Source organism: Antennarius striatus, chromosome 10 (genome assembly GCF_040054535.1).
Source record: "Antennarius striatus isolate MH-2024 chromosome 10, ASM4005453v1, whole genome shotgun sequence".
Taxonomy (NCBI): Eukaryota; Metazoa; Chordata; class Actinopteri; order Lophiiformes; family Antennariidae; genus Antennarius; species Antennarius striatus.
Window position 1 is genome coordinate 848,354 of NC_090785.1, and position 22,628 is coordinate 870,981.

Consider the following 22,628-nt stretch of genomic DNA (forward strand, 5'->3'; position numbering starts at 1 on the left):
GGGGGCGATGGGGGCTGATGGGGGCGGGGACTCAGGGGTGCGGCGTGGGTTGAGGCGTTCCTCCAGGGAGCAGGAAGTGATGGCGGTCTGACAGGAAGCGGCTTCGATCATCTCAGTACTCTACGAAACGAGTAATCAAACTTGAAGTAATCTGATTACTTTCATATGTTGGAGTTACATCTGTATTTATGTTTATAACATACTTTCATATATTTTTAGATATTTTATCTGGTCTGTCCACATACTTTTGGCCATGTCAAGTCTATTGCCGCTGCTTTTCGTCCTCTTTGGGCCCGGACTAATTCCTGGTGTGTGTTTTTTTTTTCTGGGGTCACCGGAGGTCATTTTTCTTCTTCTGTTGTTAATTGGTGTCAAAGAGCTGCGGTGAGAGCGACGCCCCCGCCCCCCAGCTTTACCTGAGACAGCATACAACACTGAGGGGGCGGGGCTGTAAACGTTCTCTCATGTGGAGCCAACAGACGTGAGGTAATCCACCCGTTCCCACGGCGACTGCTTTGTTTCCACACATCGATAAATGAGACGAACGCGACAGGAAGAGGAAGTTAAATGTCACGGGGGGGCGGAGCTCAGGTGAGACCTCCACCAGGGGGCCGCTCGGGGGCAGGAGGGGTATTTCTGGCTTTGGTGATGAAGATCTGCCCAGGTGTCGTTAATCCTGACTTCCTGTGCGGCTGCTGCACCGCAGGAAACCCCTCACGCCCCCCCGCCACACCGCTAACAGGTGTGATAAATACCAGGGCAAAAAGTCAAGCAGCTCGGGGGGGTGAGGAGGAGGAGGGGCAACTCCAAAACACAGCAGGGCAGCATTCACCCCAGTTAGACAGGTAGGGGCGACACCTGGAGGGTAGTGGCGACAAATGAGGGGTAGGGGCGACACCTGGAGGGTAGGGGCGACACCTGGAGGGTAGGGGCGACACCTGGAGGGTAGGGGCGACACCTGGAGGGTAGGGGCGACACCTGGAGGGTAGGGGCGACACATGAGGGGTAGGGGCGACACCTGAGGGGTAGGGGCGACACCTGAGGGGTAGGGGCAACACCTGGAGGGTAGGGGCGACACCTGGAGGGTAGGGGCGACACCTGAGGGGTAGGGGCAACACCTGGAGGGTAAGGGCGACACCTGGAGGGTAGGGGCGACAAATGAGGGGTAGGGGCAACACCTGGAGGGTAGGGGCGACACCTGGAGGGTAGGGGCGACACCTGGAGGGTAGGGGCGACACCTGAGGGGTAGGGGCAACACCTGGAGGGTAAGGGCAACACCTGGAGGGTAGGGGCGACACCCGGACGGGTAGCTCTGATTGGCCAGGATTGGAGCACGTGGGTCTTGGCCCCAAAGTCCTGACTTGATTCCTGCTCCCCAGAGGACGACCCCCCCAACACGAGGGGTGATAACCGAAGGTAAATATTCGCTTTGTGACTTTTCTTTTAATCAAACAGCTAAAAGGTCAAAGGTGACGTAAAAAGTTAAGGAAACAGAAACGCTAGATATTTAGCTAACAGGTAGCAACAGGCTAACGGGTCGGTTCCACCCCGGCCCCAAAAGACACCCTCCGTTATTCTAACATCATTAAAGCAAAACTTCATCTTCACACCTGGGAATGAGTTCACCTGTTGCACACCTTCATTCACAACCGGCATTAGCATCGTTAGCATCATTAGCATCAGGATTGGTTCTCAGCTTTGGTTCCGGTTCCGGTTCAGGTGCGTAAAACGTTAGCGGACAGAACGGAAACAAACGTCTGGGCACCGTCGGTGACGCTCGAGAGTTCCTGCAGTGTTCCGGTGGACGCCGCCACGGCGCCGCGTCCTCTGCACATGCAAAGGATTCTGGTCCGTCGCTCCGATGTTACCATGGAGACGGCGGCGGAGCTACTCGTCTGTCACTGTTTGTGTATTTACAGCTCTGTACACTGAAAAAAGACGGCAAGAAAAGGAACATACCTGAAAAAGTTTGTCAAGAACACCTCCAGAAAACAGGAAACAGGAAACAGGAAACAGGAAACGCGTCTCCACGACAAGAAGCGAGCCCGGTTGATTCGGCTCCAAAAAAATGTAATTTCCTGGAGGGTCTGAAGTCGAAAAATCAAATAAATCCGAATGAAAACGTTCAGGATAGACAGAGTTACAGTTTATTAGGCAGAATTTACAAGAGGTTTCTTCTTCTCTCCTCCGACGTGTTTTTTTCTCCTCCGTTCCGGCGCGGCGGCGAAGCCTCGAGCGACAGGAAGTAGCGAAACAGCGTCCCGTTAAATGACGTGCAGCGTACATCCCATCGCGGCGGCGGCGGCCGCATCTTTTCTTCAGTCGACTGGAATTAACTCTATTTTACATTTGATTGGTTCCTAGGGGTGGGCGGCGGCGGCGGCGGCAGTGGGCGGGGTCAGAAGCGTCGTAGGTAGATGCAGTTATAAAAATAAAAGGAAAAAGGGGAGTCGCAACTGCGGCACAGCGAGTATTAGGCACAGGGGGGCGGGGGGGGGGAAGGTGGCGGTGAGACGACGTTTGGGGGGGCAGGAAAGGGCGGGGTTTAAGGTGGAGAGCCACGCCCTCACAGGTAGATCTCCCTCTTGGAGGTCTGGCCGGTCGGGGTGGTAGCGGAGTGGTACTCCACCGCCTGGCTCAGCGGGATCTCCTCCAGCCCGCAGTCTTTGGCGGACGAGTCTCCGCCCCCCCCGGGGTAGGCACTGCTGTAGGGGGTCATGAACCTCATGTTGGCCACTTTGGAGCCGCCGCCGCCGCCCGTCCCGCGCTCCTCCGTCAGCAGCGGCTTGGGGCTGCCGTTGGCCATCAGCTGCTCCTGCCCGTCCATCTCCTGGTAAGGCACAAAGGTGGACAGCTTGGGGGCGCTCTTGGACCCCCGGCGGTTGGGGGACGGCTGGCCGGGCATCCAGCACGAGTCGGAGTGGCCGAACTCGGTGCACTCGTGGGTGCAGTTACCGGTCATCGCCACGTCGGGGAGGGGCCTGAGGTCTGCAAAGAGACGACAAAGACAGGGTGAGCGACCCGAAGCGACCGCCGAGGATGATGGGAAATAAGATAAGAAAAGTTAAGATAAGATAATCTCAGTTAAGTTGAGTTAGGATAAGATAAGATCCACGTTATTGATCCCAAACTGGGAAATTTAAATGAGATGGAGGCGTGTTGTTCCCCAGGGGGGGGGTTCCTCATTCTGCCCACAAACAAACAGGACAGCAAACAAACAAACAAACAAACAAACAACACAAAATAAACATGAACCACTTGTTCTTCTGTGGGTTGACCCAACCAATAAGGCGCTCCGCTGACAACGCGATGACTCCGCCCCCTCCCTGAGCTCCTAATTGCGTCGTACTTATTTCTGAATTTACACGGAAACGGCAGCAGAACCCAGATCGGCTCCAGATCGGCCCGCCTGGCGCGACACGGTGGATCGGATCCCGTTTGTTTATTCTCGCAGGCGTGGGATGTACAGATGGATTATGGGAGTTATTCCTCATGTCCAACTGTCTCCTAATTCCTCTTGTCATCGTTTTCATCTCGTCTGTTCGGAACTATTTTTAACGTAAACGTCTTTTATCGTTTTCCTGTTTACAGTTCCTCCAAACAAAACGTCTTCTGACAGAAGACGGATAAACGTTTCAAACACGCTGAATAAAAACCAACAAACCTGGGATCATCGCCGCGGCGCCGTTCGCTTGGCGAACGCGGCGCCAAAGCAGCGTGATTATCCCGTTAGCGCACGCGGCGCCCCCCACCCCCACCCCATCTTTGAAGGAAATTAATTAAAGCTCTGTGTATTTTTAAAGTCACTAATAGTTCACAAAGTGCCAGAAACGTCGCCGAAAGACGGAAACGGCGTACGAAACGGGCGTGAAACAGGATCAGCTCGTTTAAAGGCGGGAAAAAAAAACACAGCTTGGATTCATTAAATCGTTAATTATAACGCACAAACAGCCAATTACGGGAAAATAACTCAACCGGAGCTGCCCCCCCCCCCTTCACCTACAAGATGACGGATGTTTAGACAAATATTTTGCGGGTTTTTTCGACTTCTTTTTTGATTTTTCGGGGCGTCGAGCAGTGGGCGGGGCCAGTTGGAGAAAGGTCAGGAATATGGGTGCGTATGCAGAAAGTAACCTTTCTCCTGTGCGTGGTTAGATCGTTCTCTGATACCTCAGGCGGGGGGAGGCGGCGGCGGGCGGGGGCGGGGGGAGGCGGCGGCGGGCGGGGGAGGGGGCGGCGGCTCTCCAGGGGGAATGGCGCCTTTTTTCTCCCAAAATGCCCTCTGCTTCATGCATAATTTACATTTATTGCAGAAAGGAGCTACAGTCGGCGTTTCTGTCGGTTTGCAGGTTGATGCGTTCGCCTCTAATCCCGCCGAGTGCTGAGCGGCGACCGCGCCGCATTCTCACGCCCGCCGCCGCCGCCGCCGTGGATTTTAGTTTTTAAGCACTTCCCATGCAAAAAGCGAGGTGCTTGCAAAAATGTTAAGTCATGTGCGAGTTTAATAAGTGCTTTTGCTGCGAGCGTCGTGTCAGCAGGAGGCTTAGAGAGCGCCGCCGCCGCCGCCGCCCGGCTGAACAAACCTGAACTTCACTCAGAAGAACAACGAGGAAAAAAAGACGAGTTCAGCCGGACGGACGCCTGCAGGGGGGGGTTCAACGGATAAACAGACAAACAAACAAGCACGGCTGGTCATGTGACTGAACACCTGACTCGTAGAAACGCTCATCAGAACGTCTGGGCCTGAGGACGAGGAGCGTTTCTGCCCCGTCTTCCTCCCTCCTGTCCTCTTCATCACGTCTACGAGCTTCCTGACACGCGTCAGCGGGAGCGTCCGTCTGCAGGGAGACATCTCCGTGTTTACGAGCGACAGGCGAGGAAAACAGGACGCTGACGGACGGGTCGTTTGTCGCCGTCGCTCCGGTAACCCCCCGAAGGCCTCAGAGGCACCGTGTGGCTCAGGTCATACGTGTTCAGGTCATACATGTCACACGTGTAACAGCTAAACACACGTTGGTTTTTTCTCGTCCTACAAGTGTGAATTATGACTTAACATATAATTAGCATAATTTTTATTATTTATTTTATATAATTAAATCTGTAAGTGAGAAATAATTAAAAAAAACAACTAATCTGAAATTTTTGTTGTTACTTATTTTTTTCTATTGTTATTTACTTATTGTTATGCATTTATTGGTTTATTTATTTATTTATGTATATATGGTCAGTTATCTACTGGTTATTTTTTTGGTCATGTATTAAATGAAAACTCAAAGTGTTTATATATTTATATATTTATATATGTATTTATATATTTATATATTTATATATTTATATATTTATATATTTATATATTTATATATTTATATATTTATATATTTATATATTCATATATTTATATATTTATCTACAGAAACACGAGTGTAATTAGCTTTTGCGTTTTGTTTATTTGTCACGGATGTTTGAACACACACGCTCCTCAGCTGTTGTCTTAACGGTTGAGCCGCCGGCGGGGGCCAATCAGAGCGCGACCCCTTGTCGTGACCCCGGCGCGCCGATCTGTAGCGCTAATCACCGGACTTAGCACCGGACGATTGGCTCGTGTCCTAATTAGCGACGGCAGCTAACCGGCGCTGGTTCCGACCAGCTGTTTGGAAGTCAGCGTTGGAGTGGGCGGCGGCTAAGACGTGAGATCAAAGAGAGTTTGAGCTGATAACACCCCCCTCTGATCCTGTTGTGGGCGTCGTCTCACCACTTCCTGCTCGAGAACCCTCAACCTAGCCACGCTGCGCTGGTGATGCACCGCTAGCCATGCTCTGCTAGCGACGCACCACTATTGACACTTTGCTTGCAATACACCGCTAGCGACGCTCCACTAGCAGAGCCCAGCTAGCGACACTTTACAAGTGATGCACCGCTAGCGATGCCCTGCTAGCGACACTTTGCACCGCTAGTGACGCTGTGCTAGCGACGCTGTGCTAGCGACGCTGTGCTAGCGACGCTGTGCTAGCGACGCTGTGCTAGCGACGCAACGCTAGCGACGCAATGCTAGCGACGCAACGCTAGCAATGCACTGATGGATGCCCCACTACCAACACTTTGCTAGCGACGCCCTGCTAGCGACACTCTGCTAGCGATGCACCACTAGTGACGCTCTGCTAGCCACGCCCCTCTAGCGATGCCCTGCTAGCGGCGGTGGCAGCCCGGATCCGTCATCCGCTTCTTAACCACTTCAGGAAACTTTCCCAGATCGCCCCTGGGGGCGGTGAGCGCTATCTCTCCCGCTCCCCTCCCCCTGCCCCCCCACCGGCGAGGCGGCGGCGCGGTCGGGGGGGCCGTAACACCGATTGAAGGTTGGCTCCATTAGCCCGGCTGTTTAAAATGGAGAAGTCCTCCTGAGTGCCTTGGCCCCGGGGCCGTTATCTGCTCTCCTGAGTTCCCGTTAACCCCGGGGAGCCTCGCTCGCCCCCGCGCCCTCGCTCTCTGCATAATACACTCCGCTACCTTGGTCACCGTTTTCTGGTCAAACTAATTAGATTCCCGACTCCCTGCTTGGGAGGATGTCAGCGGTCTGAAGTGAAAATAATTTCCAGATGAGTATCTGACATTTCCTGCCGTGGACCGGAGTAAGGAGGCGCCCGATTGGCTCCTTTTCTCCCTCCGCCGCTCGTCTTCCTCTTCTTTTTCCGCTCCATCACGTTAGCCGTGGAGATATGCTAAATCCTCGCCGCGCCGCTCGGTCCGGGTGATGAATGGAAGCGGCAGTACACAAAGGAGCGCTCTCTCTTCTGGCGGCGCCTGCTTGAAGTGTTAATGTGTTTAATTACTTTGAAACCCGGGTTTGGTGTGTGGGTTGGCGTCGTCGCCGCCTGTCGCTAACGCTAACGCTAAAGCAGCAGCGGCAGCAGGGAAACCTTCAATTAGAACTCTTTTTCTCCAATGGCGTCCATTTATCTTAGGGAAACAATAGAGGAAGGTGAACACTGGGAGGACGCAGGCGACACGCCCTGGGGGCTAGCTTAGCATCCGAGCCATTTCCACCAGGCTAAGACATGTATGTTTATTAAAGTTAGCATGCACAAGCTAAATAAAACGTGACCAAAAAAAACAAACGCCCACGAATCAGTTTCAAGTCGCAGGTGTCGGGACGCGGCTTCCCATTGGACGGCGGCCAAAGCGGAGCGTGCGAACAATGCTAGCAGGAGCGTCGCCGTCGCGCGGCACAGAGTCGATCTGACAGCTCCCGTTTGAATCTCCATATCCAGCCTGGGGCGGCACCGACGAGGAGGCGGGGCCCAAACCGATCTGAGAAGATGCTATTTATGCTCTTATAAGCGCTAAAGCTCCATTGTCGCCTCCGAGCGACTCTGAGCCGTATATAACGTCTTTTCACGTCGGTTCGGGCTCCTGGAGTCTTTGGATGACGCTGAATGAGACGCATGGAGTCAGTCTGAGTTTGTTTTTAAGGTTACTTATAGTCACACAAAGCAGCATCCTCACATTCAGACAATAGCAGGCGACGCTAAGGAGGCTGAATCTGGAGCATCTGGAATCGAACCCCAAACCTCCTGAGGAGGAAAGAACATCTGCCTGAAGCCAAACATCTAGAACCAATAGGAAAACGATTCCACATCTGGAAAATTCTCACAGAAAAGAGGCTAGCCTAGCTGCTATACGCTGAAATAGGTTAGATGCTAAGGTAGGCTAACCCAACTCTCCATCCACATCTGGAACCTTCTCACAAAAAAATGACAGGAAGTGAACTTTCTGTTTGAAGTACAAAGACAGGCTAGCATAAATCCTATGCTAAGCTAAGATAATGTGCTGTAGATGCTAAGCTAGGCTAACCTTAACCACACCAGAGACATTGAAGATTTCTTTTTCCCAGATAAATCATATTTAGATTAAAATCTGAAGCTCTAGAAAACCAAGTGATGTCACAACTTTTCCCTCTCCCTGATTGGATGGACGACGCCCCCCGACTGCCGAGGCTTTATTTTACCTCCGCCCCCGTTCCGCCGCTGTAACCCTGCATCTGTATTCAGGCTCAGCGGGCGTGTCCTCACGGGTTTAGTGTGATCCTGGTCTGTCAGCGTTTAATAAACTCGGCTCCTATAAAGTCTTTACAAGCTGCTCCAACAGCAGAATGAAGCTCCGTAAAAATAAAACCTCTTCCACTGGGGGGGGGTCTGGCTGCTGGGGTCGCGTCTACGAGATGGTCCGGATATCCATGATCCGGCACCTGAACGCACCACAAAGAGAAGGAGTAACTCTCCACCCCAGCAGGGGGCGCTAGGCTAACCAGTCAAAACAGGAAGTACTGATTGCAGGCGCTAACTTTTTCTGACCTACCATGTCCTGAACAACCAATGAGAGCTCTGGAAAGCCTTCAGCATTTTCCCTTGAAAATGTCCGCTTGTTCCCATCCATTAGCTTTTAGCCGTTAGCTGAACAACAATCGTTCTAGACCAGATTCAACAAAACCAATTGGCTACAACCTGACTCGACTCGACGTTTTGGGGTAAAACATCGATAATTTAGCTATAAACTCTGAATAGCCGTCACCTATTTGCATTTTAGGCCATAGCTTCAGTGTTGCTATGCTAAACCCTGATAGGCTAACCAGTGAAAACAGGAAGTACTCAATTCCTACCACCTCTTGAACGACCAATGAGAGCTCTGGAACGTTTTCAGCAATTTCCGCATTAAATGTTCGTTCGTTCTTCGCTTCTCTTTACATCAGTTAGCTTTTAGCCATTAGCTAAACAACAAACCTTCTCCACCAGAAATTCAACAGTCAATCAGCTACAACCTGACTAGACTCGACGTTTTGGGGTAAAAGATGAATAATTTAGCCATAAACACCAACTAGCCATCAACTATTAGCATTTTGGGCCTTAGCCTTAATGTTGCTAGGCTAACGCAACTGTCCAATCCCTTTAGTGAGCCGCTATAACAGCCCGTTAAGGTGGAGTGGAAGGGGTTAATGAGTGTTTTATTAACAAATTTGTAACTTATTTAGCTGAAGGGGCGTCGGCCTATCGTGAAAGTCGGTCGGCAGGGGCGGAGCTTGGTTCACAAAGTGGGATGTGGCCCAGGAAGAGGGTTCCGCTTGATCAAGATGCAATAAAGACAGGAAGTGTTGAGGTCACATGACAGGAAGTAGCTGTTTTATCTCTGCTGCTTTGAAGCCAATCTGTTGCCCCCCTCCCTCCCTCCATCCGTCCATCTGACCCCCCAGTCGGGCTCCGTGAGGGAACCTTGCCGGCTCTAATTAAACTTTGGGCAGATTAAAACTTTGCCTTGTCAGTCTTTATTCATGCTTAAACAAGTTATTACTTTTTTGAGAAATTAAATTAGCCGGCAATTAATTAATCGACACAGAGCCGGCGAACGAGGACGAAGGGGCGGAGGGATGGAGGGATGGAGGGATGGAGGGAGGGCGAGATGGGGGGAGTCGTCGGGTTGGCAGAAAATGAAGGAGACACAGATTCATCTAAAGATGGAGGGAAAGAAAGAATCACAGATATTTAAATGTCATCTGTTTTTTTTGTCTAATTAGCGAGAGCGATGAAGACGAAGCCCGTTTTTGTTTTCGTCTGTCAGAAATCAGCTCCCCCCCCCACCTCCTCCTCCTCTTCCTCCCTCCATCCGTTCTTGTTTTCCAAATCCAAAATTAATTCGACCTTTGACTCGTTCTGAAAGCAGAACCGACAGAAAAGAAAAGAGAAAGCGTCCCCGCGCCGCCTCTTCTTCCTCTCCGCTCTGACGGGTTCTCTCTCTTTTTTTTTATTTCTCGTTTATTTAACGCCGCTCGTATCTCCTCACCGCTTCTGCCTCCGACTTCGACGTATTGACTGACACGTTTAAAATTAGTCCCTTCTGTTTTTTAGAAATCCATTTCCTGCTTTAAAAACCTGCCGTCCAACCAGACGGCGGCGGCGGCGAGGGGAGTCGATGGGGGGTGACGGCGGCGGCCTGTGAGTCGGTCCGACCCCAACGGACGAAGAGAGGAAAGGGGAAGATCAACGTCAACGGGCGTTCTGATTGGATCAATTTATTAGAGGTATTTTAGAGAAATAACAGGAAGTTAAAAAAGGGGGTGGAGCCACGTGGAGGTGGGTGGAGACACTTTTCTCAATGAAAGAATGTCCAGATTAGTGTTCGGGAAAACATCTCAATCAGAACCCAGGATAGCATGAACGCGGGTCTGGAACTGAACCAGGAAGCTTCTCATGTTAGGCTCCGCCTCCTTTCTGTCTCTCCACCTGATGGTGAAAATAAACTCCTCCTCTTTTTTCCGAACTTTTTCATCTGTTATTCTTTTCTTTTCTCGACTTCAACATCTTGGATTTCCCGTAATTTTTTGGGAACAATTTCCATCTGAAGCTCCGTGACGAGACGCTGACACCGCCGCCGCCACTACCTGAGCCCCTCCTCCTTTGAGTCCACCTGATCAGACGTCAGGAGCCAGACCGACCCCGGATCAGCCTGACGGAGACGTTTCAGATCGTTGGAGCGCGGAGAACCGAGTGAAAGCTCCTCGTTTGTAGTGTTTTGTATTTGCGAGGCGAGGAGCGAAGCGGCGCGGAGAGGAAGCGCCCGGAGCGATATCCAGTCCAATAACACAGCAGCTTCTCCCGGTCATGAATATTTGACCAGCGCCAGGAAGCGAGCGTGTGAGTCGGAGAGGTCGTTAACGATGCCGAGGAGCGCGGTTTTGCGTTTGCTTTGAATGCTGACCTGAATCCACAACTAGCGGCGGCGTCTGCATCTCTTTAGACGCGGATCCGCCGCCCGATTCTCCACCGACCGGCTCTAAACGCGCTCGTTTGAGCGGAAGGTGCTCCCACTGCAAAGCGGCCGCCGCAGGGCGCTGCCATCTGATTGGTTAAGGGCCTTAATTTTCCTCGTTTGCCGAGATAAATGAGCAACTAGCCCGGCCGATGATGGTGTTGGATCCTCATTTCCAGACACGTTTATGTTCCCGTACGCGTTCCCTCGCGTTGCCAGATTTGACTGCACGCTACGTTTATTCTGTTCCAACCCATCCAAACACACAACGTCAGGCTGGAACAGCTTCATAGGCGAGTCAGCGCAAAATCCTCCGGCGAGGAAGCAAGACAAAAAAAAACCCGGTGTCTCGTTGCTTCTTCAATCGTACAATTGAAAAGATGAATGAAAAAATTGATTGAAATTCCCAAACTGTCAAGAAGTTCTTTTTTGAAGGAGGTTTTGTTGCAAACATCATTAAATAAGCATGCAGAAAGTTTTCCATTTCTGGTCTGAACGCAAAAAAAATCAGCCGCCAGAATGAGTCAAAGTTCAATATGTAACCATGGAAACGACAAAAATAAATCAAATTACAAATATCCCTAGATAGCAAGAGATGCTGCAGGACTTGCATGTTGGGTTGAACGTCTTGTGAACGGATATCAAACGTTGTTTGAGACGACGCTTCCCTCTATCTCCCTCCTCCTCAGGTGGTTTTGGGTTTATCCGGGTTTAATTCGCCTAATATTTGGGATCAGACTTTTAGAAACGACGGCAAAACCTCCAGCGGAGGATTTAAACGCCCTGAGAACAACGACTGAGGTGTTGTTGGTTGTTATCGTCATACGTGTGGGCGTTGTTTGGTCTCTAGAGGCGTCAGCAGCGATGAAAAATCACTCGATACGTTGATGATGCTGAATTCTACGCGTGGAACACTAACATCACACACATTCAAGCATGATGCTAACGTTTAGCTAAGTGTGTTGGGTGTTTTCTTTGTAAAACCACTGATTAACGTCTGTGTAGGTTCTCAGTTGTCCAGGTCATGTTCTCCAAAGCTGTTGAAGTCGATCCACTGGACTTTACGAAAGTTTCTTGAAGACGTTTCGTCTCTCATCCAAGAGGCTTCTTCAGTTCTGATGGTGGCTGGTCTGGTCCCAGCTTGTGGGGCGTGGTCAGTGCTTTGACACCCCCTGGCACCCGCATCAACTATAGTAGTTGGAATGTGAATAGCACTGACCACACCCCAAAGGGTTAATGACCTGGGATAAGACCAGACACCATCAGAACTGAAGACGTCTCTTGGATGAGAGACGAAACGTCTTAAGATGATTTAAACAGCTTTGGATAATCGCAAATTAAGATCTGTGTGGCTGACCAATCCAAGCAGACTCCATTTCTAGGGGGAGGGGCTTCAACCAGTGTCCTGGAAATGTACCATGTTGTCAACATCTCCCAATATCAATTATATACGTAATATATACGTATATGTATACGTATATACGTATACATTATTTCTTTGTGTGTTTTTGTTAAAGACGTTATGATGTATATTCAAGGTGTTTTGAATTGCCCCGCCCCAACACCTCCCAACCAATCACGTCTTGAAAATGTAAAAGCAGCAGCCGCGAGTCTGTTGATCGTTTCGACAAAACACTCGGAGTAAAACTTTTCCTTCCAGCGAGAAACAAAACGCCGATGAAAACCTCATTTCATTTTTCCAGCCGCGTTTTTGATTATAATTGATTTCATCACAAATAATAAAGTGAATCTTACTGGTGGATGTGATCTGGCAGACTTCAACGGCCTCCTATCTGTTTAGATGCCACTTTATTTTTCCATCAGCTGTTACAGCATCGTTATATCGCCGAGTCGGGTTAAGGAAGCGTTTCACATTGGGGGGGAGGGGTCGATACTCCAGACACAATAATAAAGACGTAGAAACTTAAAATGAGGTTTTTAAACACCGACTGAACTTTCAAATTAGAAATCAAACCGCGGCCTCCATTTGCGTTCCTGAAGATGGGACGACATCCGATGTCACGACGGGATAAATCAGCCGCACGCTTTTCCCACTTTCATGATTCCAGGGAGACGGGGCGACGCGCCTCCCGCCGTCACGCCGGCCTGGCGCGCCTGTCAGCGCCATCAAACGGTCGCTAACGCTGTAGCTTGAAAGTGTTCCTGTTTACGACGGGCTCTTGAAGTCGACACTTCATCAAACAGGAAGTGGAGATGCTAAACCAAACGCGGTGACCCCGCCCCCTCCCCCCGTAACGCGTTCGTAACGACTGCAAATAACTTCAACCGACCAGAAAACAAACGGACGAGCGCGCTGATGAGGGGTGACAAAATTAGCACCCGCTAACAGGAAGAAACAGTCAATTATTAATAGTGCAGAAGAAGAGAGCCCCCCTAGGCCCCCCCACGCCCCCCTGGAGTCGCCCTACTATGAAGGAAAAATTCAATTATCCTACAAAAGTGAATAAATTTGCAGCATCGCAGCCCGTAGCCGACTCCCAGGGTGCATTGTGGGATCACATGGGGGGTGGAGGGGGGGCAAAGAGGGGTTGAGGCGTATTAATGAGACGTGGCAATCCTGTGTGTGTGTGTGTGTGTGTGTGTGTGTGTGTGTGTGTGTGTGTGTGTGTGTGTGTCCATTTCTGTTTAATGAAACCAAACTCGAACCACAAACCACGACAGCCGACATGACAGCGTCCCGATCCGGAAACCGAACCGACAACCTCCGGTCAGGACGCTGCTCTGGTGGGACGACAGGAAGTAAGGCGGGTTGATCTTGACTACTTCCTGTTCCGGTCGGGGATGGATGAAACTTTAACGACTGAACGATTCCACCGGGATCAACAATAAAAATAAATCAATCCTTCAACCAACCAGGAAACCAACCACCACTCCTCTTCTTGTACTTCCTCTTCCTTTTCCCCTTCTTCCTCTTCTTGTACTTCCTCTTCCTCCTCTTCTTCCTCAGGTGTTGACAGACGAGTATCTCCGCTGACGCTGGAGCTCCATCAACGTTTCTGATTGTCAGCGCCGTCGCTTCAGCTTCCCTCCCTGATCGTTTCTGTCTCTCCAACGCGCCTCAACCGCCCGTCGCCGTGACGACTGTCAGCCACTCCCCCTTTGATCCGCCGCTAACGCTCACCTGCAGCTTGAGTGACGCCGTCTCATGTTCCTCCATGTGTGACAGAACGCCGTCGCCGCCGACGGATTGACGGCGACACGTGTGACCAGCCGCCGGAAAACAACGCGTGACAGGCGTGTTGAAGCGCCGTTAGCATGACGCGGCGTTTAGGATGAAACCGGCCGATCTCTGGGGAAACGATCAACAAACGGCGTTTGGAAGCCGACGCGGGAATTCTCGTTGAGTCTAATAAAAATCTTCTTCTCCGTCTTGGCGAGCTTCAAGGACCCGCCCCTCGCTCCCGCTTCCGTTTGACAAATATTAGACCGAACATGAAAAGAACCGGAACCGCGAAACTGGAACAGAGGCAGCGGCAAAACGAGGAACGCGATAAATTATGACTACCCTCCCGTTTAATGTTCCCGAACAAATCCGAGCTTCAACCGTCCTCCTGGAGGAACGACGCTCTGAGCATCCGACCGTCGGGGAAAGAGGCCGGATCGGCGCCGAGGCGTAAACTTCCTGTCAGACTTTGTGTCGCTTTCCACAAGCAGAACAAGTTTGTTCAAGGGTGTTTCTGTCAGCGTCGGAACAACGTGAGGAGTTCTCTCCCCTCCCCCGCTGGAGATGTTGAAGCGCGTCCGTCGTCGAGCGTCAGGCGCGAGTCGAGGAACGCGTCCGGCAGCGAAGCGTCGCATCGCAGCGACGGGAGACGCTTCTGACAGGAAGTCAGGGGCGGGGTCCGATCCGGTCGCCACCGGGAAGAAAACACGCTCAGTACAGGAAGAAGAAACACCTGATGGTCCCTGAACCGGTCCAGACCGGACCCGGTTCAACTCAGAACCGAGTCTAAAGAGTCCCGAGACCAGGAGCCACCAGAAACAAGATCTGAGCCGGAACCGGATCCTTCAGATTCTTCAGGTGTTTAAACTAGTCTCTACTTCAGGTGTTTAAACTAGTCTCTTCTTCAGGTGTTTAAACTAGTCTCTACTTCAGGTGTTTAAACTAGTCTCTACTTCAGGTGTTTAAACTAGTCTCTACTTCAGGTGTTTAAACTAGTCTCTACTTCAGGTGTTTAAACTAGTCTCTAGTTCAGGTGTTTAAACTAGTCTCTTCTTCAGGTGTTTAAACTAGTCTCTTCTTCAGGTGTTTAAACTAGTCTCTAGTTCAGGTGTTTAAACTAGTCTCTAGTTCAGGTGTTTAAACTAGTCTCTACTTCAGGTGTTTAAACTAGTCTCTTCTTCAGGTGTTTAAACTAGTCTCTACTTCAGGTGTTTAAACTAGTCTCTACTTCAGGTGTTTAAAGTAGTCTCTTCTTCAGGTGTTTAAACTAGTCTCTTCTTCAGGTGTTTAAACTAGTCTCTTCTTCGGGTGTTTAAACTAGTCTCTTCTTCAGGTGTTTAAACTAGGCTCTTCTTCAGGTGTTTAAACTAGTCTCTACTTCAGGTGTTTAAACTAGTCTCTTCTTCAGGTGTTTAAACTAGTCTCTACTTCAGGTGTTTAAACTAGTCTCTACTTCAGGTGTTTAAACTAGTCTCTACTTCAGGTGTTTAAACTAGTCTCTACTTCAGGTGTTTAAACTAGTCTCTAGTTCAGGTGTTTAAACTAGTCTCTTCTTCAGGTGTTTAAACTAGTCTCTTCTTCAGGTGTTTAAACTAGTCTCTAGTTCAGGTGTTTAAACTAGTCTCTAGTTCAGGTGTTTAAACTAGTCTCTACTTCAGGTGTTTAAACTAGTCTCTTCTTCAGGTGTTTAAACTAGTCTCTACTTCAGGTGTTTAAACTAGTCTCTACTTCAGGTGTTTAAACTAGTCTCTACTTCAGGTGTTTAAACTAGTCTCTACTTCAGGTGTTTAAACTGGTCTCTAGTTCAGGTGTTTAAACTAGTCTCTTCTTCAGGTGTTTAAACTAGTCTCTAGTTCAGGTGTTTAAACTAGTCTCTAGTTCAGGTGTTTAAACTAGTCTCTACTTCAGGTGTTTAAACTAGTCTCTTCTTCAGGTGTTTAAACTAGTCTCTACTTCAGGTGTTTAAACTAGTCTCTACTTCAGGTGTTTAAACTAGTCTCTACTTCAGGTGTTTAAACTAGTCTCTACTTCAGGTGTTTAAACTAGTCTCTTCTTCAGGTGTTTAAACTAGTCTCTTCTTCAGGTGTTTAAACTAGTCTCTAGTTCAAGTGTTTAAACTAGTCTCTTCTTCAGGTGTTTAAACTAGTCTCTTCTTCAGGTGTTTAAACTAGTCTCTTCTTCAGGTGTTTAAACTAGTCTCTAGTTCAAGTGTTTAAACTAGTCTCTTCTTCAGGTGTTTAAAGTAGTCTCTTCTTCAGGTGTTTAAAGTAGTCTCTTCTTCAGGTGTTTAAACTAGTCTCTTCTTCAGGTGTTTAAACTAGTCTCTTCTTCGGGTGTTTAAACTAGTCTCTTCTTCAGGTGTTTAAACTAGGCTCTTCTTCAGGTGTTTAAACTAGTCTCTACTTCAGGTGTTTAAACTAGTCTCTAGTTCAGGTGTTTAAACTAGTCTCTTCTTCAGGTGTTTAAACTAGTCTCTACTTCAGGTGTTTAAACTAGTCTCTTCTTCAGGTGTTTAAACTAGTCTCTACTTCAGGTGTTTAAACTAGTCTCTACTTCAGGTGTTTAAACTAGTCTCTTCTTCAGGTGTTTAAACTAGTCTCTACTTCAGGTGTTTAAACTAGTCTCTTCTTCAGGTGTTTAAACTAGTCTCTTCTTCAGGTGTTTAAACTAGTCTCTTCTCCAGGTGTTTAAACTAGTCTCTTCTTCAGGTGTTAAACTAGTCCATACTCTGTTATCACCATGGTAACATGATGCTAACTTGACGTTGACGCTCCTCCGTCCCAACGGACCGGTCTGGTCGTCGTGACGACTTCACCTCCTCCAGGAGACGATCAGGACCGGAGGGAGGAGGAGCGTTCTCCTCGTCCTCAGCGGATGAGAGGAATTCTTAAATGACAGGAAATAATCCTGCGATCACTAGAAAGCGACTCGAGGAGAGAGAGAGGGAGAACGCCGCCCTTCATCCTGCCTTTCTTCCTCCTTTCATCGGCTCGTCGCCGCTTCACTTTGTTCCACATTATTTCCTTCTCATTTCCTTCGCCCGCCCTCCCCCTCTTTCATCACGTTTCCACTCCTTTCTAAAACTTTCTTTCTACCTGCGTGTCTTTGTCCCCCCCCCCCCGGCCCTGACGTCCCATCAGTCTTTGTTCCTCCTCTCTGCAGCATCCGTCGCCGGCGGGGAGGAAGAGGGACCGGACCCGCTGCGATCAAAGTTTACTCCTCCGCTGTGAGAAGCGGCGCCGGAGAGGCGAACATATTCCAGGTAGAGTCGGAGGAGAAGTCGGTTCGTCTGCGTTGCTACGGGAACGCCGCATCCAGTCAGGATGGAGAATAAACACCGGGAAGTTCCAGAAGAAGTTTGAGCATCATGTTAGCAAAACACACCTGGGGGTGGGGGAGGGGTACCAGAACCAGACACGAACCTGGGCTGAACTTATTATCAGGCGACGCCAACGCTAAACCAGCTGAATAAAGTTTTAAACTCCGGCCGATGACATCAGGAATAAAGCTAGTAAAGGTGGCGCCGCGCGCTCACGCTAACAAACAGCCAAACCATCAACTTCCTGTTTCAAAACTGTTTTAACACAGAGCCGGTCGACCTTTAACGACAAGTTTGGAAAGAAAGCAAATGCTAAGTTAGCATCCTTTTTGCTATGCTAAGTTAGCATACCTTCTGCTATGCTAAGTTAGAATAACTTCTGTTAAGCTGCATGAAGGAGTGGGTGCTGATGTGAGCAAGCTAGGCTAGCATCCACTTCCTGTTAGCGCCAGTTAGCGCCTGATGTCTCCAGCAGCAGATGGTCGATGGCGTTTCCCCGATGGATTAATTAAGTCACAGTAAAGACGCGTTTAATCGTAGATAAATGTCGGGACAACAACGGACCGAGAGGAGCGACGCTTCTTCATCAAACGAGGAAGAGGAGGGATGAAGGGAGGAGTGGGAGGAGCTTACTGAGGAATCATCTTCACTTCCTCATCTGTCTCCTTTCATCAGTTCTGACCATCTGTACAGAGAGAATGGGCTGGCAGGAGATGAGTGTGTGTGTGTGTGTGTGTGTGTGTGTGTGTGTGTGTGTGTGTGTGTGTGTGTGTGTGTGTGTGTGTGTGTGTGTGTGTCAGGGAGAGGTGCCAGATCGATAGGCAGCAGGAGCCCCAGTGACTTATGGGATAGATTGGTGCTCCAGGACTGCTGGTTGGCGTGATAACACACACACACACACACACACTCACACACTCACACACACACACACACACACACACTCACACGCACACACACACACACACACACACACGTTTATAGAGTGTTTACATTACACTGCAGAGGTCAGAGGTCACATGTTCGTCTTCCTTTATTGATTATTACTGATGAAAACAAAAGCAATTACATTTTTAATGTTAAATTATTGATTTATATGATTAAAAATACAGCTCTATAAAAACTATCCTGTCCTGTAAAAATAAACAACAGTGTTATTTATAAAATGAGAGGTTTTACTGTTTTACCTTTTAATATTATTATCCAAAAACTTTTTATTTTATTTTTATTTTTTATTCTATTTTGTTGGTATTGGTGGGTTTTTTGGCGGTTTTTTGTCATATTTACAGAATTCTGGTAAATATGACATGAGGACAGGTTTTGGGTTCTGGTTCTGAAGAATCCAAGATTGTCAAACATTACAAACACTTTTTAAATATTTTCTTTTAATTTTGCTGTAATATTTTTTGAATATTAAAAACTGAAACGTTTGAGTATTTGGGATTAAACCTGGAACATTTATCTTCACTTTATGTTGAATTCTGACTGTAAAAACCACGTCAGATTCAGGCGCCGCGGTGAAAATGAGCGTCTTCACACTTCAACTCACGCAATTTACACAAATTAATGCTTTGAACGTTTTTGACAAACGGACTTTAAGACGTCTGAAAGATCTTCATCCGCCTGGATCGGGCGATGAAACGGGTGTGATTTGTCAGGAAATAAAGCGGAATGCTCCTTTAATCACTCTCTGCAGGAATCAGCGGAGAAAACAAGACGTTCCACACAAAGCGTCATATTTACCAGCCGACACAAACAAGACGAGACAAAAAATAAATTAAAAAAACAAGAGGAGAGGAAATAAAAGCTGTCAGGGAGCCTGAAGGCGTTCTGTCAGGAGGAGGAGAGAAGAAACGAGTCGTCTGTCAATAAACGCAAACCTGCCGTTTGCTCCCCGACAAACGCGGGACAAGACGCGTTTGTGTGCGCCGTCGAGGATGGGAAATATCAGAACTGAGACGGTAAAGTCAACACGTATTGGCTGTAGTGGCTAGGCTAAATGGCTACGATGCTAGCAGGATGCTCCAGAAACAAAAATAAATTTGAAGCACTGACTCAGGAGGGCGTGTCATGTGATATGACACGCCCCTTCATGATCTCTGCAGGAGTGGACGTAACAGCCCGGCGGCGCCACATTAGCGCCAGTCGGCTAACGTTTGCACCGTATCGTCGCGCTTTTTCCCCGGAGGGTGCGTGAACGAAGTCGGGGGTGGTGATGCTGCTGCATCCATGCGTCGCCGCGGCAACCCATTGGCCTTTCGTGCTCCTAAAAGCAATGCATGCTAAAACGCCGGGACGGATCCGCGCTCTCTCCTCATTGGTCAAAACTTTTCTGCTCCATCGGAAAGCGTCGCCGGAGGAGCGGTCTGCCACTTTGCATTCTGGGTGTAATGCACCCCCGGGCGGTATTAGATTCATCCGGTATCAGCCGTATTTGCGGGCTTTACCCAGCTGAGTACACAGCGCCAACACGGCGTAGAGAGCGGCTCCTCATCCACTTAGCACTCAGCAGATAAGAGCTGCTTTATCCTGCTTATCAGGCAGAAGATAAAATAAGTCGGAGCCGAGTGGAAATGAGACGTGGCAACAAAGTGCATCTTTAAACCAGGAGGTGTTTCTTCATTCCCAATAATGATGGCCTATATAGAGCGTGAAATTCTCTCAGCCTAGTGTGTGTGTGTGTGTGTGTGTGTGTGTGTGTGTGTGTGTGTGTGTGTGTGTGTGTGTGTGTGTGTGTGTGTGACGGAGAAGTACAGCATCATGTGAAGAAGTCGCTGCATCCGGATGTGTAGGGAAGGTTAGCGAGAGACCAACCTGCATCCCATTTTCTGCTTGGCTTCACTTGTTCAAAAGTACGAGAATGTTTGTGTGTGTGTGTGTGTGTGTGTGTGTGTGTGTGTGTGTGTGTGTGTGTGTGTGTGTGTGTGTGTGTGTGTGTGTGTGTGTGTGTGTGTGTGTGTGCTTTTGTTTTATCAACAAAGCGGGGACTGACCGTCTGACCCGTGACCCCGTTTGTTTTCTGGGGTCCGCCGACGATGTTTCAGGAGTCCGGCGGGCAGAACCGGTTCAGACCAGTTCTGACAGGTCCGAAGGGTCAGAGGTCACGCCCTGGTTTGACATGCCTTCTGGTGATATGGGGAAATGTTTAATGTCGTCTCGCTACGGATGAAGTTTCACGAAGCGCAAAGGGAAAATAAAAAGATTTGAGATATAAAACTTTAGAACAACAACTAAGTGATGATTATTTCAGGAGAAAAATATTTAGCATAACATCACTCCAGTAAGCCCCTCACCCACCCCACTTTAACAAATATAAACTACTGTATAACGCAAAAAGAAAATATCAAATTTGAAAGTTAAAACATAGATTTTCTCCATAGATTGGCAGGAAGAAACTTTTAAATTAGTCAATAGTTCAAAAAAGTACAGATTTTTCTGAACTACTTTGATATAGGTCAGGAAAATATTTTTATTAAATTATTAATTAAACTATTTTAAAAATTAATTGTTAAAAAATATAGAAAAATTAAAATTAAGAATTCAAAACTTTGTTCATGAAGGGAACTTCTCTATGGAAGAACAGAAGTGCAAAAGATAAAAAGTAGGAAAAGAAAATGTAAATGCAAATGTACGAGTCATTCTATCGATCAACCAATCACAGGCCGCCTCTGTCCGAGCTGATTCCCAGCATCATTTCAGTTGATCTGATCTCACGGGTCGAACCCAAAACCTTCCGATCGGATTCAGAAGTGTTTCAAGGTCTGGATCTGGGCTAACAGCTGCAGCCGTTTGAGTCCCTGAATGCACCACCGGCGTTCACGGCGAGTTCAGGTTCCACCTGATGGGTTTGGACGGGCGCTCCGGGAGCGCCTGTGTACCTGCTGCCGCCATGTCATTTCCTGTTTGGGTTCAAACGCACCGACGAGGCGGTCTAATGCAGCCGTCAGGACAGCGATCTCGGCCAGATGTTCGCACTCAGGGAGGAAGAGCGAGCGCTCGTCTTCCTCCGGCGCTCTAATTGGACGGCGCCCGGCGCGGCCAGGTCGTTAGAGTCACCTCCACGCTCGTTAGCCACGCCGATTTGCAGGGAGGAGGGAATTATTTTGATTTCATTTAGTGGTTTTAGTTGACCTTTAAATCGCCGGGATGTTCTCTGGAGATGCAAATCGCTCCTCGGAGGGAAACCCAACCGCAAGCCAATCAGAGAGGAGGAGGAGGAGGCGACGAAGAGGAGAAAGACGAAGAGGAGAAACCTTAAAAACCAATTTCTCCTTATGAATCTATTTCATCTACATCTATTTAAAATCTATATCTGATCTGAAATCAATCTATAGCGGATATAAGCTAATCTATAGAACGCTTTTTTAGCTCTAGATGGGAGGTGTGTCCTTGATACCAAATATGGGCATGTGTCCTAAAGCCGAATAAAATTATCTGGAGTCAGTTTAAAGTAATTAAATATTTTTTAAAAATTGCAGATAACATCAGATCCTTTGTCCCAGTGCATGCTGGGAGAGCGACCTGCTCGGAGCGGAATACAGGAAGTTGATTATTATTTATCGATTAGTCGTTTTCTAACGTGAGGAAATGCACCGACATGACGGTGGTTGTCGTGCGAGGGGATATAAACGGTGGGGGGGGGTAATGAAGGGACTTTTATGCTAAGCGGCGGGCATCACGGCGATGGGCCCCGCTCATCTCCGTGAAGTTATAATGATGCATGAAGGGCCCCTTCATGTTTATGACATGATTGTGAGTGATTTATCGGCGCCCGGCGGTAATTAGCATCAGATTATCTTCTCAGGGATGCCGTTAAGTCTCTCATCGCTCCAAGTTCACCGCTGGCCGTTAACGACGCAGCCAGGAGCCCCTGGAAGGCGCCATTAGCGCCGAGCCATATGTTAAACAGCCGCGCTTTAGGTGGCGCCGTGTCAGCGCCGACGACTTCCTGCCACCGTTAGCTGTCATTAGTCAACCGGGTGGCGTCGTTACGTTCACAGTTTCCCGCCTGCGGAGTCTGAAACCACATCTGTCTGAAGGAGGCGTTCAGGATCATACCGGAGCGTCGTAATTACGCAATTAACCCTCAACAGTGGCGTCACAAAGACGCGGATCGTCATCCTCACACCGACGGACGCCAGCTGGCGCGACTGAGCGCTAAAAACATCTGGACCTTCAGAATAAAACGTTCAGCAGCTCGTAAGACGTTGATCTGCGATGAAGCTTTAAAGCTAACACCGCTAGCATGTACATTTGTGTGACGTGCAAATGTGCTGCTGTTAGATGCAAACAGGTTGAAAAGTGTTAGCGCTAAAGTGGTTAGCACGTCCCTGG

At 48.8% G+C, this 22,628-nt stretch overlaps 1 protein-coding gene across 1 annotated transcript in view; it reads right to left on the reverse strand.

Moving 5' to 3' along the window:
- Window positions 1-2,544: 2,544 nt before the first annotated feature.
- LOC137602552 (protocadherin-9-like) overlaps window positions 2,545-22,628 on the reverse strand; it is a 72,486-nt gene continuing 52,402 nt past the window's right edge. The window contains exon 3 of the mRNA XM_068325393.1: window positions 2,545-2,988. Within this exon, the coding sequence (XP_068181494.1) occupies window positions 2,567-2,988 (422 nt within the window). The 3' untranslated portion in view covers window positions 2,545-2,566. The remainder of the gene's footprint in view (window positions 2,989-22,628) is intronic.